This window comes from Zea mays, chromosome 5 (genome assembly GCF_902167145.1).
Source record: "Zea mays cultivar B73 chromosome 5, Zm-B73-REFERENCE-NAM-5.0, whole genome shotgun sequence".
NCBI classification, from domain to species: domain Eukaryota; kingdom Viridiplantae; phylum Streptophyta; class Magnoliopsida; order Poales; family Poaceae; genus Zea; species Zea mays.
This window is the reverse complement of record NC_050100.1, coordinates 16,137,645-16,152,574: the sequence shown is the minus strand read 5'-3', so window position 1 is coordinate 16,152,574 and position 14,930 is coordinate 16,137,645. Positions and strand designations below refer to the sequence as shown.

At 48.4% G+C, this 14,930-nt stretch overlaps 2 protein-coding genes and 1 non-coding gene across 3 annotated transcripts; all 3 read left to right on the top strand.

The window, feature by feature from the left end:
* The first annotated feature begins 633 nt into the window (after positions 1–633).
* Positions 634–4,844, top strand: LOC103626028 (cation/calcium exchanger 1). Its single transcript, XM_008646411.4, has one exon. The coding sequence runs from the start codon at positions 2,719–2,721 to the stop codon at positions 4,447–4,449; it is 1,731 nt and encodes a 576-aa protein (XP_008644633.1). The 5' UTR covers positions 634–2,718; the 3' UTR covers positions 4,450–4,844.
* A 1,121-nt stretch (positions 4,845–5,965) lies between these two features.
* TRNAG-GCC (transfer RNA glycine (anticodon GCC)) lies at positions 5,966–6,036 on the top strand. Its single transcript has one exon. It is a non-coding gene; the product is annotated as a tRNA-Gly (tRNA).
* Positions 6,037–8,327: 2,291 nt separating this feature from the next.
* On the top strand, positions 8,328–13,837 carry LOC103628037 (tubulin gamma-3 chain-like). The gene is given in 7 exon segments (XM_008648323.2): positions 8,328–8,388; positions 9,671–9,981; positions 10,196–10,249; positions 10,330–10,434; positions 13,341–13,415; positions 13,496–13,540; positions 13,647–13,837. Coding segments are annotated over 7 exon segments (813 nt in total). The 3' UTR covers positions 13,809–13,837.
* Positions 13,838–14,930: the final 1,093 nt, after the last annotated feature.

Here is a 14,930-nt window from a genome sequence, read left to right as displayed (position 1 = left end):
GAGCTATTCCCTTGTTAGTAGCCCAATTCTCAATTATATGATTAATATTGATGGGTCTCTCTATGTTGAAAGCAAAGTAAATAATTCTCCAAATGTTCCTGATAAGGTAACAATCAAAAAAAATATGTTGAATAGTCTCATTCTGATTACAAAAGCAGCATTTCATACTTCCTGTCCACCCACGTTTAGCTAAATTTTCTTTAGTGAGAATAACTCCTCTCCCTAAGTACCACAAGAAAATTTTAATTTTGAGAGAGATTTTTAGTTTCCAAAGCAACATATTATGGGTTAAAGTGGGAGTATTCATTAGAAGGCGGTACATTGACTGGACTGAGAAAACTCCATTTCGGTGAGGTCCCCATAAGAATTTGTCCTTCGAATGACCCAAAGGAATAGATGCGAGTAAAGTTGATAAATTATGCCACTCGACCCGCTTCACCCCTACAATAGCTCTGCGAAAAGAAAGGTTGGGTAAATTTCCATTCATAACATCTTTGACTAAAGCCTTTCTTTTCCGCACGATATTAAAAAGGTTTGGATAAATGACCTTAAGCGGTCTATCCAGAATCCATCTATCATCCCAGAACCTAGTTGCGTGACCGTCACCTACTCGAAACCTCCCCCACCTCAAGAATTCTTCCTTAATATTCATGAGACCAGCCCAAAAATGAGAGTCTCCTGATTTTCTCACGGCTTGAGTAAGTGATTTGGATCCTAAATATTTATTTTTAGAAGTTGTTGCCATGTACCGTCTTGATTCAATAACTTAAAGAGCCACTTGCTGAGTAAACAAATGTTCTTAGTGGCTAGATTAGCTACCCCCAAGCCACCAACCTCCTTAGGTTGACAAATAATATTCCATTTTGCAAGTCTGTATTTCTTTTTAAATTGGCCATTTTGCCAATAGAACCGAGAGCGGATGGCATCTAGTTTTTTTTAACACCCCGATAGGCACCTCAAAAAAGGACATCATGAAAATAGGGAGGCTGCTTAAGACTGAATTAATGAGCACTAGACGACCTTCGGAAGAAAGTAATTTACCTTTCCACATAGCTAATCGTTTTTCGAATCTATCAATAACACTGCCACTCACTATTTCGTAACCTGCGATGGGTCATAGGGATTCCAAGGTATTTGAGAGGAAAAGAACCGATCCCACAACCAAAAAGACAAGAATAATCCATTTCATGATCCTTAGCTAACCCATATCAAAAAAGCTCACTTTTGTGAAAGTTGATTTTCAAACCTGACATCTGCTCAAAAGCGGTCAGGAGAAGTTTCACATTTCGTGCTTGATCCAAGTTATGATCCAGAAAAACAACGGTATCATCCGCATACTGGAGGATAGAAAGGCCACCATCCACTAGATGAGGAACCACACCCGTGAATTGGTTATTTACCTTTGCTCTTAAAAATAGAATTGGCAACATGTCCGCAACTATATTAAAGAGAATCGGAGAGAGAGGATCACCTTGATGGAGACCCTTATGAGTAGAAAAGAAAGGGCCAATTTCATCATTAACTTTAACCCCCGCATGTCCTCCAGAGACAATTGACTGAACCCAATCACACCATTTCTGCGAGAAACCTTTCATTCACATAGCTTGTTGGAGGAAGGGCCATTTTACCTTATCATAAGCTTTTTCAAAATCCAACTTTAGAATCACTCCATTCATTTTTTTCTTATGAAGTTCATGAATAGTCTCGTGGAGCACAATTACGCCTTCAAGAATATTACGACCAGACATAAAAGCAGTTTGCGAGGGATTAATAATCTTGTCTGCAACCACTCCAATTCTGTTCGTCAGGACTTTAGTAATTATCTTAAAACTAACATTAAGTAAGCAAATGGGTCGATAATCTTGTTTTTTTAAGGCATTACATTTCTTAGGTAAAAGAGTAATGATTCCAAAATTAAGACTATAGACAGGGAGAGTGCCATTGTGAAATTCCATGAACAAGGCTAGTAAATCATCTTTTATTAATTAAAACTCAGCCGGAAAACCATCTGGTCCAGGAGCTTTATTATGTTCCATGTGAAAAATAGCCTCACGGATACGAGCCAGAGGCGTCTCTTCACGAAGAGACGGCTCTAAGATTTTTTTTGCAAATAACCCCTTAAACACTTTAAGAGACTTTACATTAAACACCACTGTACATGCCCTAAGAGAAACCGTCGCGTCACTTCGCCTACACGCACGCACAGCCGCCGTTCCCGCCCAAAACGCGCGCGGCTGTCTATGGCTACGAATACGATACGAGCCTATCCGCGGTTCCACCACCACACGAGCCGGCCACCCGCTGCCGCTTCTTCCAGCTTCCAATTCACCGACCGATCCACCACGCGGACGATTTCCCCGTCTATCCTCCACGCGGAGTCGCGGACGCACCACCTCACCGTCGTCTCGCTCTCGCACTCCTTTGGCTTCCTATATCTCTGTTCCTCGTCATTACTTAACGCGGACGGAAGCAAGCACCCCAGGCCAGTGGCCTCTTTTCCGGTCCTTGTCCTTGTGACCTTGTCCTGCTCCTGCCTGATCTTCCAGCTCCAGACGAGCAGACCCATCCACGAGTCCTCGGCTCCTCGCCCACCCGCACATCTCGTCAAGACCGCCTCGCCTCGCCCCGCACCGAGATCCCCAACTCCCGCGCGCCCCGCACGGTATGCCGGCCGACCAAATCTCCGGCTAAACCCCACCCCGCCTTGCCGCTCATTTTATGGCGCTCACGCGCGGGCGAGCGCGCACTGCCCCCGCCGTCCCCAGCGCCTGCTTCCTACTACTCCTCCTCCTCCTCCTCACATCCTCCTCACTCCTCGCCGCCCCCACCAGCGGCAGGGCAGAGTCCGGGGGCGGGTCAGTTCTCGGTGACGCCTCGTCCTCCTCCGGAAAGGCACGGGGGGACAGCTGCGAGGAGCTGCAGTCCATCAGCGGCGGGGAGGCCCGGTGCGCGTACCTCCGCGCGCAGAACTCGCCCTGCTCCCCGGCGGGGTACGTGGACTACCTGCGCCTCTTCTACTGCGCCTTCGCCGGCGCGCCGGCGGCGGCCGCGTGCGCCGCGCTCGCGCTGTGGCTCGCGGTGCTCTTCTACCTCCTGGGCGACACCGCGTCCGAGTACTTCTGCGCGTCGCTGGAGGGCCTGTCGGCGGCGCTGCGCCTGCCCCCCGCCGTCGCGGGCGTCACGCTGCTCTCGCTGGGGAACGGCGCGCCCGACGTGTTCGCCAGCGTCGTGTCCTTCGCGTCGGGCGACGACGGCGGCGGCGGGGTCGGGCTCGGCAGCGCGCTCGGCGGGGCGCTGTTCGTCTCCACCGTCGTCGCGGGCGCCGTCGCGCTCGCCGTGGGCGCGCGGGGCGGGGCCGTCGTCGAGTGGCGCGGCTTCGTGCGCGACCTCTGCTTCCTCCTCCTCGCGCTCTGCTACCTGCTGGCGGTGCTCGTCCACGGGGAGGTCACCGTCTGGGTGGCCGCGTCGTTCGTCTCGCTCTACGTCGGCTACGTCGTCCTCGTCTGGACCTCCCACTGCTGCACCGAGAAGGGCAAGCCGGCCGCCGACAGCCTCTCGGCGCCGCTCCTCCTCGACGACGACGACGACGTGGGCGACGTCGTCCCGTCGCTGCCGTCCCACACCAAGACGGAGGCGTCCAGCACGGCCACGTCGAGGGTCATTGCGACGCTGCATTGCCTCGCGGCCGCGCTGTGCATGCCGCTGTACCTGCCGCGCCGCCTGACCATCCCGGACATCGCGGGGCACCGCTGGTCCCGGCCCTACGCCGTGGCCTCCGCGGCGCTGGCGCCGGTCCTCATCGCCGTGACCTGGAGCTCGCAGCGCCACAACCCGACGTCGTGGCACGGCCTCGCGGTCCTCGTAGGAGGCGCGCTCCTGGGCCTCCTGCTCGCGGCGCTCGCGGCGGCCACCACGGACGCGAGCTCGCCCCCGCGCGGGCGGAGGCGGCGCGTGCCGTGGCTCGCCGCGGGGTTCGTGATGAGCGTGCTGTGGGCGTACACCCTGGCGCGCGAGCTGGTGGCGCTGCTGGTGGCCATCGGGTACGTGGCCGGGATCAAGCCGAGCGTGCTGGGCGTGACGGTGCTGGCGTGGGGCGACTCCCTGGGCGACCTGGTGTCGAACGTGGCGATGGCGGTGCACGGCGGGCCCGGCGGCGCGCAGACGGCCGTGTCCGGGTGCTACGCCGGCCCGCTGTTCAACACGGTGGTGGGGCTGGGCCTGTCGCTGGCGCTGGCGGCGGGCGCGCAGCACCCGGCCCCGTTCGCGGTGCCCGTGGACGCGGCGGCGTACGAGGCGGTGGGGTTCCTGGGCGCGGCGCTGGCGTGGGCGCTGTTCGTGGTGCCCGTCCGAGGGATGCGGATCGACCGCGTCTACGGGGTCGGGCTCATCGCTATCTACCTCTGCTTCTTCGCCGTGCGCGTCTCCGAGACGCTGGGGCTCTGGAGCTAGGACTGGGAAGCCTGCCTGGCCGCGATCGTTCGTTTGTTTCTTGCTGCTGCTGATGACCGCTGTGAATGATCCAACTGATGGTGGTGGATCTAGATTGATGGCAAAATGATAGGGGTACAGAAAGGATGAAGGGTAGATAACCTTGTACGTACTTATATTAATGTAGTGGTAGTATATGGTAGAGAGGTGGACAGGTGGTAGCAGTATACTCCACACGTAGGCGTTGGTTAGTGTCCTGACAGAAGATTTGTTTTTCCGTCCCCTTCTGTTTTGGAAAAGGGGGGTTCTGTTCTGACTTGTGGCCGGAAAGACTGGCCCGACAACTGTGTGTTACTCACTCAATAAGCTGCGGGGATGTTCGTATCAGTTGAAAGAAAGTTCAAGATTCGATCCCATTTCTTAATTTGTTTATAGAAAAAAAAGAGAGTCTCGATCGCAATTCGAAGAGGTGGGATCAAATTGCTCCACTCCACTGAACAGGTCCTAAATTGCCTCTGAATTGCACTGGCGTACTGTGGTCTTTGACTAATGGCTAAAAGAGCAATCACTGTTTGGCGCTGGGCTTTGCAGTCGCAAGCTTATTCGCCTGGACAGAACGCGGTTACTGAGGGACAGGTAAAAATTGGGTCCATGTCCATCCCCATCCGCACGCACCCCAGGTCTTCACGCGCAAACGCCGGGGAGTCATCGTGTGTTTTGCATCCCCTTTTGGCCGTATCCCACGGGCCTAGCTGAGGCCAATGTTTTGCACGAGCGTGGCCTGGCCCAGACACACGTCCAAGCAACCAAACACACGGAGCTGTCTGATTTTTGCATCTCTAGAGTTTTGCACGGGCGCATGCACCCAACCAAACACACGGATAGAGATCGCCCTTTTCTCGTCACATTCTTTTCTCCCCCCGTTCTGTGGATTAGTTAGTTACGTAGTTGCGTGAATTGAAGTAACTGAGCGTGGTATCAGCAATGTCTATCGAGCGCGATCGCTCGGGAGGGCTGCGACTGGGAGGAGGATGTATGGATGGCACCGCCGCACACCAGAGCAGAGGCCCCTGATCGCTGTCGACGCCAAATGCTGGGTAAAGCATGGCACGGGTGCCTCTTACTTGGACTTGTAATTTTGCTCGGTGGACACGGGATGGACGGGCGAGAGGAGGAGGATCACGCGGGACACCTTTGAGTGACGGTGGAGGTGGGGGGAGCCGGTGTGCGTCCTTTTGGGCCTTTTGACGTTGTTGCAGCAACGGCCCGACCGCTCGAGACGAGAGGTAACTGCACCCAGACTCCTCGTCCTTGAAATCGTTTCTCCTGTGCTATGCTACACTGTCTATGATTCCATTTCTGTTCTTGAAACGGTAGCTGAGATGGTCACGTCTCCTCCTGCACTTACATTACATCATCATCCACACCGCAGGAGCGTGTACCAACCAGTACGCGGCAAGAACACGAGTACAGATTCGAACCAAGTTCCTGTGTGTGTGCAGTTAAGGATAAACCATGGAAGGTGTAGGATATCAGAGCACCAGTGGTCTAGTGGTAGAATAGTACCCTGCCACGGTACAGACCCGGGTTCGATTCCCGGCTGGTGCATCTTTTTTATTTAAGTCTTTTTTTTTGCATGTCTGTTTTCCCTCTTAAACACCGTGCGATGCAACGTTTGTCTGCCTCATTTGTCATGCATCCGACGCTGACTGCTGGCTTGCACACCCCGACCGACCGACCAACCAAACTGCGCGCGGCTGCTTCTTGCTCCATGCTGAGACGGAGTTGTTCAAGGCTCAGCCACGCACGGTATTGGCTCCTTGCCTTCCTACGTGATTCGTCGAGCCGTCGACACGTCAACTACGCTACTCCCTGATGGCTATCTTGTCCCCACAGGCCACAGCGACCACTCCGACGAGACGATTCATAGGTCGCGTCCGATTGGCACGTCAATCAGGATGTTCGGTCGAGATAAGCTGCATGCGCTGTTAACAACAGTAGAAATACTAGCTACATACAGTGGCTTAAATCAAGCGAACGGCATGCATCATCATGGATGGACATGGATCCCCGATCGCCGATTCATGACGCCAGCCTTGCTTCCAACTCGCGAACTCCTTTCCTATCTGGAACTCCGGAAGGACATGGCTTTGGCAGGGATGAAAATGGTGCCAAGATGCTCAACTTCTTTTTTGTTTTTATTTATTCCCCAGTGGAGTGAAATCGAAGATACGTTGTTTGTCCGAACGAAAACGGCACACGCCATACACGCCAATCAATATGGATGTACCCGTACATGGTGAAATACTCGTAAGTCCTAACGGCGACACGGAACACCCAGTAACCGAGATATAGCGGCTGCAAAAAAAAAATTATACCTATTTTATTTTTGATACTTATATTTAAAAATATGACTCGGTTTAGCACCTTTTGTTCATGCCTAAAGAATTCGGTAAGGTTGGTCTGGAACCGGTTGGGCCAGTTCTCTATCTTTTTCTAAATTGATTTTGGGCATAGGAAATTTGGAGATTACGTCTCGAATGGGGCTTCTCTGTATAAACAAACGAGAGGATCGAAGCCGACTGATAAACTGAACTTTCAGTCGTTAAAGAAAAATACACCAACTCTCCCTTTGTCCTCTCTCTCTACCTTGATGTCTGTTACATCTCCAAATGAGATTTGAGGTGTTATAGACAAGTGTTATAAAAAAAAGTGCTCAAGAGTCTATCGAACGCTGAATATTGATTTAACCGGCTACTTAACAAGTATCATTGATTCGCTACGTTCTTGCTGCAGTCAGAGGCTTACGCAGCTTCGGACGACCACATTGTCTGTGTTAGCGTGTGATCTAATTTTGGGCCAGAAAACAGCTAGATATCTCGTCAGCCAATGGCCTCTTCTGTTTGCACCCGAATTTCCTTTCTGACCAGTCGAACCGTGTGATGCTTGTTTGTCCCAAGCTGAAAACGGATCCTAATACGGCCAATCTGCTCCGTTCCGGGATGGATCGGCTCCAGAAGCGTCGAGCCGTTGCGCTCCGGCCACGGAAGGGCATCCGTTCCGTCTTCTCGTGCGAGTTACGACGAGTGACGAAGCAACGGGACGTCGCGGTCATCTAGAACTCCCTCACACGGCCACGCAGCGTCTCCACTCTCCGCCGACAGCGACGCCCAGCGACTGGCCGGGAGGAGGAGGAGGGCCACGCCAGAGAGGAGGCTCTGCAGCGTCGGGCCGTGCCCCTCGATCGGCACGTTGATGCATGTGGCCGTCGGAAACGAACCGAGGCGAGAGCGCAGTTGGCGCACGAGCACGAGTGCACGACCATGCTTTGGCGCTTTCGGTCCCTCCATTTCGCATCGGACCGTCTCCGACGAACCGGGAAAAGATGGCTGTTCACTCTCCAGGACATTTCAGTTCACTCTCCAGGACAGATATCTACAACACCTGATGAAGAAGCTCAGTCAGTAACCGAGCTAGTAAGTACACGTGCTTTTCCAAACCCAGTTTCGGTTGAAAAGGAATTCTCTACTAACTATTAAACGCTTAGTGTAGACTGCCCCCGCTTACACCCGCCCGACCTCCGGAATCCTCGCCGCAGCAAACCGCCCGCCAACCCCGCCCCCGCCTCCACCGCCCGACGTCCGGAATACTCGCCGCCGCAAACCGCCCGCCCTACCGACCGCCGTCGTGATCCTCAAGCCCGCAAATCCTTCCGTGAATCGCGCCGCGACCATCGCAATCCATTCGCCGCGTCCCCCAACAATCCCGAGCCCCCGCTGCAATCCGTCCGTCGCGTCGCGCCTGCCGCATACTCCGCCGCGAACCAAAATCCCCGAGCTCAATCCCCCGCGTGCGGCCCCGAGCTCAACCCGCCGTCGCAAGCACGAGGGAAAACGCAGATGGCCCCCGCCGGGGGGCAGCAGCAGCCCATGAAGCGGCCCCGCCCCACCGAATTCTCAGGTCCGCCTGCCCCTTCCCCACCCGCCCTCGATCTGCGCTGTTGTTCGCGGTTGCTGCCTGTCTGGTGCCCGCTCGATCTGTCCGTGGCCGCTGGCGCTTAGGGTTTTAGCGGCTCGCAAGCGACGTTGGCGCCGCGCTTCACGGCAATCCACCGACTACGTCGTTGATTTGTTTCGCGACCGCCCGCGCACCCACCCTGTGCTGCCTTGCGCGGTCTCCTTGTTTTTGCTCGACCAACCTCTATCAACGGGGATGTGGGCGCTGGCTGATGCGTCGAGGACTCGAGGTGATAGGGAAACGCCTGTGCTCAATCTGTCCCGGAAGCAGGGGATAGGGAAACATCAGCCCTCTGTCTTGAATTCGTTGCCACGGAGCCGCGGGACCGGATCCAAAAATGGTTATTTGCAGTTTTGCACGATGTATCACGATCGCTTCAATACCACTGATGTGTCACCTCGGGTTTTGTCAGATTTAGGATGCCCTTAAAACCCCCTCGTAGATCTAGGATGCCCCTAAAACCCACTCATATATCTAGGATGCCCCTAAAACCTACTCGTAGATTCACACATGCAGTCTTGGTGTTAAATGATTTAGGGTGCAGTGTGTAGATCAGCAGATGTTCAATCCACTTGTCTACTGCAAGTTGCGTGAGCAAGCTCTGGTCGCTCACAGCGTGTTTGGTTTGCATCACAAAACCATTCCATGGCGTGTGCTGCAGTTTGGTTTAAGCTGCGGAATCAATCAGTCTTTCATGGAGTTGTTCTACGTAGAGACCCCCCGTTGGCTATTCCTAGGGAACAGACACATTCCTCCAAAAAGTTCAGACCATGCCTCACCGGTACATGCGGTTTTGGATGGATATCCAAACTAAATGAGATGTTTATTGGCTTTTTTATGCTTAAGTAGGTCAAATCATACTGCAACGTCAAGGCATCTACAGACCAAAACAACAGTACCATGTGACAAAAGTTCTTTGTCAAACTGGTTTTTACTATCTATTAAGTTAGTACTGTAGAGAACTTAATTTATCAAATCCAGTTCGTGGGCGTACCATGCTTATCAAAACAACAGTACCATGTGACAACTCCGCCCGCCCGCCTGCAAATCTCGCCGCGCTACGCAGCCAACGCCGACAACGCCGCCGCAATCCACCCGCCTCCGCAAACCACGCCGCGACGCAAACCACGTGCCACGCGTACCTGCCGTCGCCCGCGGGCGCGTTGTTGAGCCGAATCTCCAGGTCGTGGGCGTCGATGAGCGCGCCGTGCTCGCGCGCCAGCAGGACGCCGTGTTGTCGTCCAACCTTACAACTCGCTTTTAACTCTGAAGCGTCTAACACTGAATGCTGACTGTGTGGTGGTTCTTGACAATACGACTCTTAATAGCATTGCGGTCGAGCGTCTTCATTTTTCAAATCCTACATTTGCACAAACAAACTCTTTGGTCTCCACAGTTATTTCTGCAAGCACAACTACATTGCGGCATCCTGGATATATGAACAATGATCTGGTTGGCCTTCTTGCCTCCCTGATCCCCACTCCAAGGTGTCATTTTTTGATGACAGGCTATACTCCACTGACTGTTGAGCGCCAGGTGACTTAATGTTCTCTTTCCCAGTTGTTACATTGGTTCATGTAGCATTTTTTATATCGTTGTATTCTTTGTGGAATCTTTAGTTACTTGTGCTTGTTCATTGACTGCAATTTGGGACACTTCGACAGAAGAATTAGGGAAAGTAGTTAAATTGTTGTTTGTTTTGGGCGCTGAACTATTCAGTTCATAATATATTGGATCTGCTATGTGGCAGGTTAACATGATACGCAAAACAACAGTATTGGATGTTATGAGAAGACTTCTGCAGGTATTACCTGTCTCTATAGGAAGGGTGGTTAACTCTTAAGTCTTCATGTATTTTGAATCCTTTATTATGAAATATTGCAGACAAAGAATGTAATGGTGTCATCATATGCTCGAACAAAAGAAGCCAGCCAGGCTAAATATATCTCCATATTGAACATCATTCAAGGGGAAGTGGACCCTACACAGGTACAGTTTTGTCAGATGACCCCCAGTGTGGATATATATTGGTCAAATCAAATGATGGCGCCATGGAATAAGCTTTGCCAAATGCTGAAGTGTAATGACTTAGGAGTTACATACATGGAATGGTCGTCTGAAATTCTGGAATAAGAATCCACGATAAAACATAGTAGTGTACAGGAAATTACTGGAGGTATGAAAGTTTAAGCTGTGTTGTTTCCTTGATACATCAAACAAAGCACATTTGTATCCACCTTTCTCCTTATACACTCCTATATGGCCTGATAGGCTGAAACAACATAAACTTTTACTACAAATCTGTAAATGGATTTTTGTAAATACTAGCATGGTGGCATGGAGTTTTTTGCTATTATAAACCTCGTTTCAAGCGGCTTCAACACAATAGTCGCTTCAATTTAGGATTCGATATAATGGTCTTTTGTACTGTGTCATACTGTTATAATAGAATTATTAGCCAACTTAAATCCGATTTTTTTTCTTTAATCTTTTTTGTCATGTGACATGACCATTTTGCCCTTGCTCTGTTTTTTTGGAACGCATCCAATCCAATCGAAACAGAGCAGCCAGTTCCTTTATTTTCTCGTGAATTCCATCGAGAGCAGCCAGCTGCGCCAGAAACTCCCACCGCGCCGTCGCTGTCCTGACCTTCCCCACCATGCTGCTGCTGTCCTGGCCTTCCCCACCGTGTCGCCGTTGTCCTAGACTTTCCCACCACACGGCCGCCGTCCAGGACTTCCCCATCGCGATGTCGTCGTCGTCCTGGACTTCGCCACCACTATGTCAGGTTCGTTCCATGCCAGCAGCATGTGCTCGCCACATGCAGTTTGTAATCCGACCGTTGTCCTCTGTATCATGTTCCAGCAACCTTTCCTTGCTACATACAGTTTATAATAATCTCTGTTTCGTAACTATGTAGACTTACATTTATTTGTTCTTTTTTGGAATCTGCAACTATGTAATATGAACTGCTACATGTGATTTATTTGTTCTTTTCTGGAACCTATAACCATGAAATATAATCTACTACACATGATTTATTTATTTTATTTTATTGTAGTAGCCATGAATGGAGATGAGCAAGTCGAGATGGATTGGAGTTTGAATCAGGGAAACACAATAGATTCATCAGTTACATTACCAGAGCAAGCACCTCCACTGGTAGATTGGGATTTAATACAAATTCAAGAAGAAAAAGAAGAGGAAGGAATAACAGAACTTTGCAGTGAAGAACAAGTTTATGCACTTTTGGGTCTGTCTCGCGAGGATGAGAGGGAGGAAGAAATGGCTACAGACTCAAAATCAAGAGCCGATGGACCCAATGCCTCTATAGTTCTTGATATAGAGGGTGTTGAAGATGTACCTATGGTAGTGAATGATTATATTCTACAGGAGACTGTGACGGAATATGACAAAGATAATCCCAGTCTGGATGTAGGCACCATATATCCTTGTATGGAAGATTTTCGATTGGCTGTGAGGCAATATGCAATAAATAAAGAGTTTGAATTGGGTATTAGGGCAACAAGCAAGTCAAGGTATAGAGGGTATTGCAAAGGTGGAGATTGTCCTTGGTCTGTTTCTGGATTCAAGAAGAAGGGTGAGGTGGCTGTTATGGTACTAACTTCTAAAGTGAGGTGCCCTAACTGTGGAGAGTTAGGACACAGGAAAACAAGCTATAAATGCCCACTAAATGGAACTAAGAAAATGTAAGATTTAAGCTTTTGTTCCTTATTTTGTTTGTTTCATCCATTTTTTTACTTACTTTACCTCTTTTAATGTCACAGGAAGAGAAAGCAAAGAAAAAAATACTACTAAAGGGTGGTTTCCTAAAGTTTCAACGCCAGGGAGGCCAATTGATAAAAGAGAGCAAATAATGCAAGAGAGTCCTGGAATATTAACGGAAGAAGGCATATCTCAGGAAGGTTCTTTCTCTCAAGAAATCACTACATCACCACCAAGAAAGATGACTCCAAAGAAGGCCAAGAGAAATTTAAATGACTGATGTGTCCTCGCCAGATTGTGTTCTCACTGTTCTGTTTGGTTTGAGAAACCCCTTCTTTTTTACAATACAAAAACTCGTTCGTGAGCTGCTATACATGAGTTTTCTTTGAACAGTCGTGTACCTTGATGGACCGAATTATGATAAAACTGGGATGTGATTTTCGTATGATCTGAGAAACCCATTGGGAGTGGAATTGAGTTGTTGCATATAAGCTTTTCCCACGTCTTTGCATCAGCCTATTCGGCTACCAAGGTTTTAGAGCCATTTTTACTGCTCCTGTGACATCGAGCAAGCTCTCACAAAATGCTGATGTGAGCTTCTTGTTCAGTGATTTTGGTTTGTCCATCACCCCTTGCCTAATGCAACAATTCAATTGTGTTGTATGGCTATTGCAACTACAGGTTTCTACTGAACAGATAATGTTTGGCAGAGATTTAGATTAGTAAACCTGAATGAGAAGCATATATAAGTGGTGACCGTTGAGCACTTGTGTATAAAAAAAGGCTATTTTGATAAGATTTGATAATTCTCTGAAATGTCTGGAAAAAGTTTGATGCGCTTGATTCATAAAAAACAGAGCAAGGACAAAAATGTTTGTTTGCATGGCAGGAAAAAATAAAGAAAAATAATTTGATTTAAGTTGGCTAATAATTCTATTATAACAGTATGACACAGTACAAAAGATCATTATATCGAATCCTAAATTGAAGCGACTATTGTGTTGAAGCCGCTTGAAACGAGGTTTATAATAGCAAAAAACTCGGTGGCATGTTATTTGTTAGTCAATAACTTTTAGTTGGAGTAAGATACTATTTAATATTTTTCCTTTTTTGTACCATGAAATTATTTGTTTGTTGTCTTATTTTATTTGGTCTTGCCATGTATTTAGGTTCATGAGAGCCTGCAAAGGATACGTGAAAGGAAGCTTGTTAACTTTATAGACTAGGCACCTGCAAGCATTTAGGTTATCCTTTTTTTTGTTTCCATTCAGGTCTTTGTTCGATTGTCTGGCATTAAAATTTGTAAGCATTTCAACTGCAACAGGTTGCCCTGTCAAGAAAATCCCCATATGTTCAAACAACCCACAAGGTAAAATGATCTCTTCCTCCTACCTTCCCTCCATCTTTGGTGGGATTTCAGTCTTTTATTTATTTCAAAAATGGATAATATTGTATCAAGTGATGTTGTGCTACAGGTTAGTGGTCTGATGTTAGCTAATCATACGAGCATCCGCCACCTATTCGGCAAATGCCTGGGACAATATGAAAAGCTAAGGAAAAAGCAGACTTTTCTTGACAACTATAGGAAATTCCCAATGTTTGCAGTAAGAACATTTTTCAGCAAGTTTCAAATTTGAAAATATACAGTTTACAACTACTGTCAAGTGCTTATCTTTGTTAGTAATTTGTTGTCCTCTGGGACTCTTTTGTTGATCACACCCTATGGCATGCATTTAGCCTAGGAAAACTTCAGGTAGGGAAAATTACTTATTTTAGTTTTCGTTTAGTTTTTCACCATGTCGCTATGCAACAATTGACAACCTGTACAACTCTTGAATTGTTGATGCCTTCTTTGAAATAGACATTTCACATTCTGGTTGGAACACTCTTTCTTTGGTACTCCACTTGTTTTCCAACACTTAGGAGTCATCTCTATTCATTTTAGGTGTTAAGAAAAATGGAAGTGTATCACATTTCTTCCACAGAACATTTAAGGCCTACAACACTAGGACTAGGAAGTGTCGAAGGATAAACACTGATGATGCTGATGTCCATTGGCACAACACAGACAAGACTATTTGGTGGGCTTGGCTTGATGACATCAATGTTGTTTTTGTGTTTGTACATGATGGCAGCAGTGTTTCCCCCTTATGTTGCTCCTCTTCAGGTCTCTATGGATGACATTGCCTCGATGATAAGATGAGTGACCGTTATGACAACATGGGGTGCACAATATCGAATTATTTTATTTGTAGTTTGCCATGTGTTTTGACAGATAAGTCCGTGCGGCGGAGGATAGACAACATGCACCAGAGGTTGAGGCTCTTGGAGCAACATATGGAGACGCTGCTGAGGCCCAAATTGGCAAAACTACTGACAATGTGCTGATTTTTATATATTACTTTACTTTAAAACATATATACAAAATATCCTACCCCTGTTTACTGCGCAAACATGTTCAACAGAATGCAACATAATCAATGCTTTTATAATTAAATTTTTAATCTAAATTCTAAAATATTTTGAGTTTGGTTCTATATTGGTGGTTGGCAAATAATATATATTGTTCGTTTTATTTGTGTATCGTCACAATGTACATGCATTGTACTATATACATTATATGTTAGTTTTCTTACACTTGAGATTTCCGGAAATTATTAGTGATGACAAATCCAATATTGTTGTTCCATGAAATTTGTTGGGAAATGGAAATTATGGTCATCAACAACTTTAGCACACAGAGTGTGCATTGAACTAAG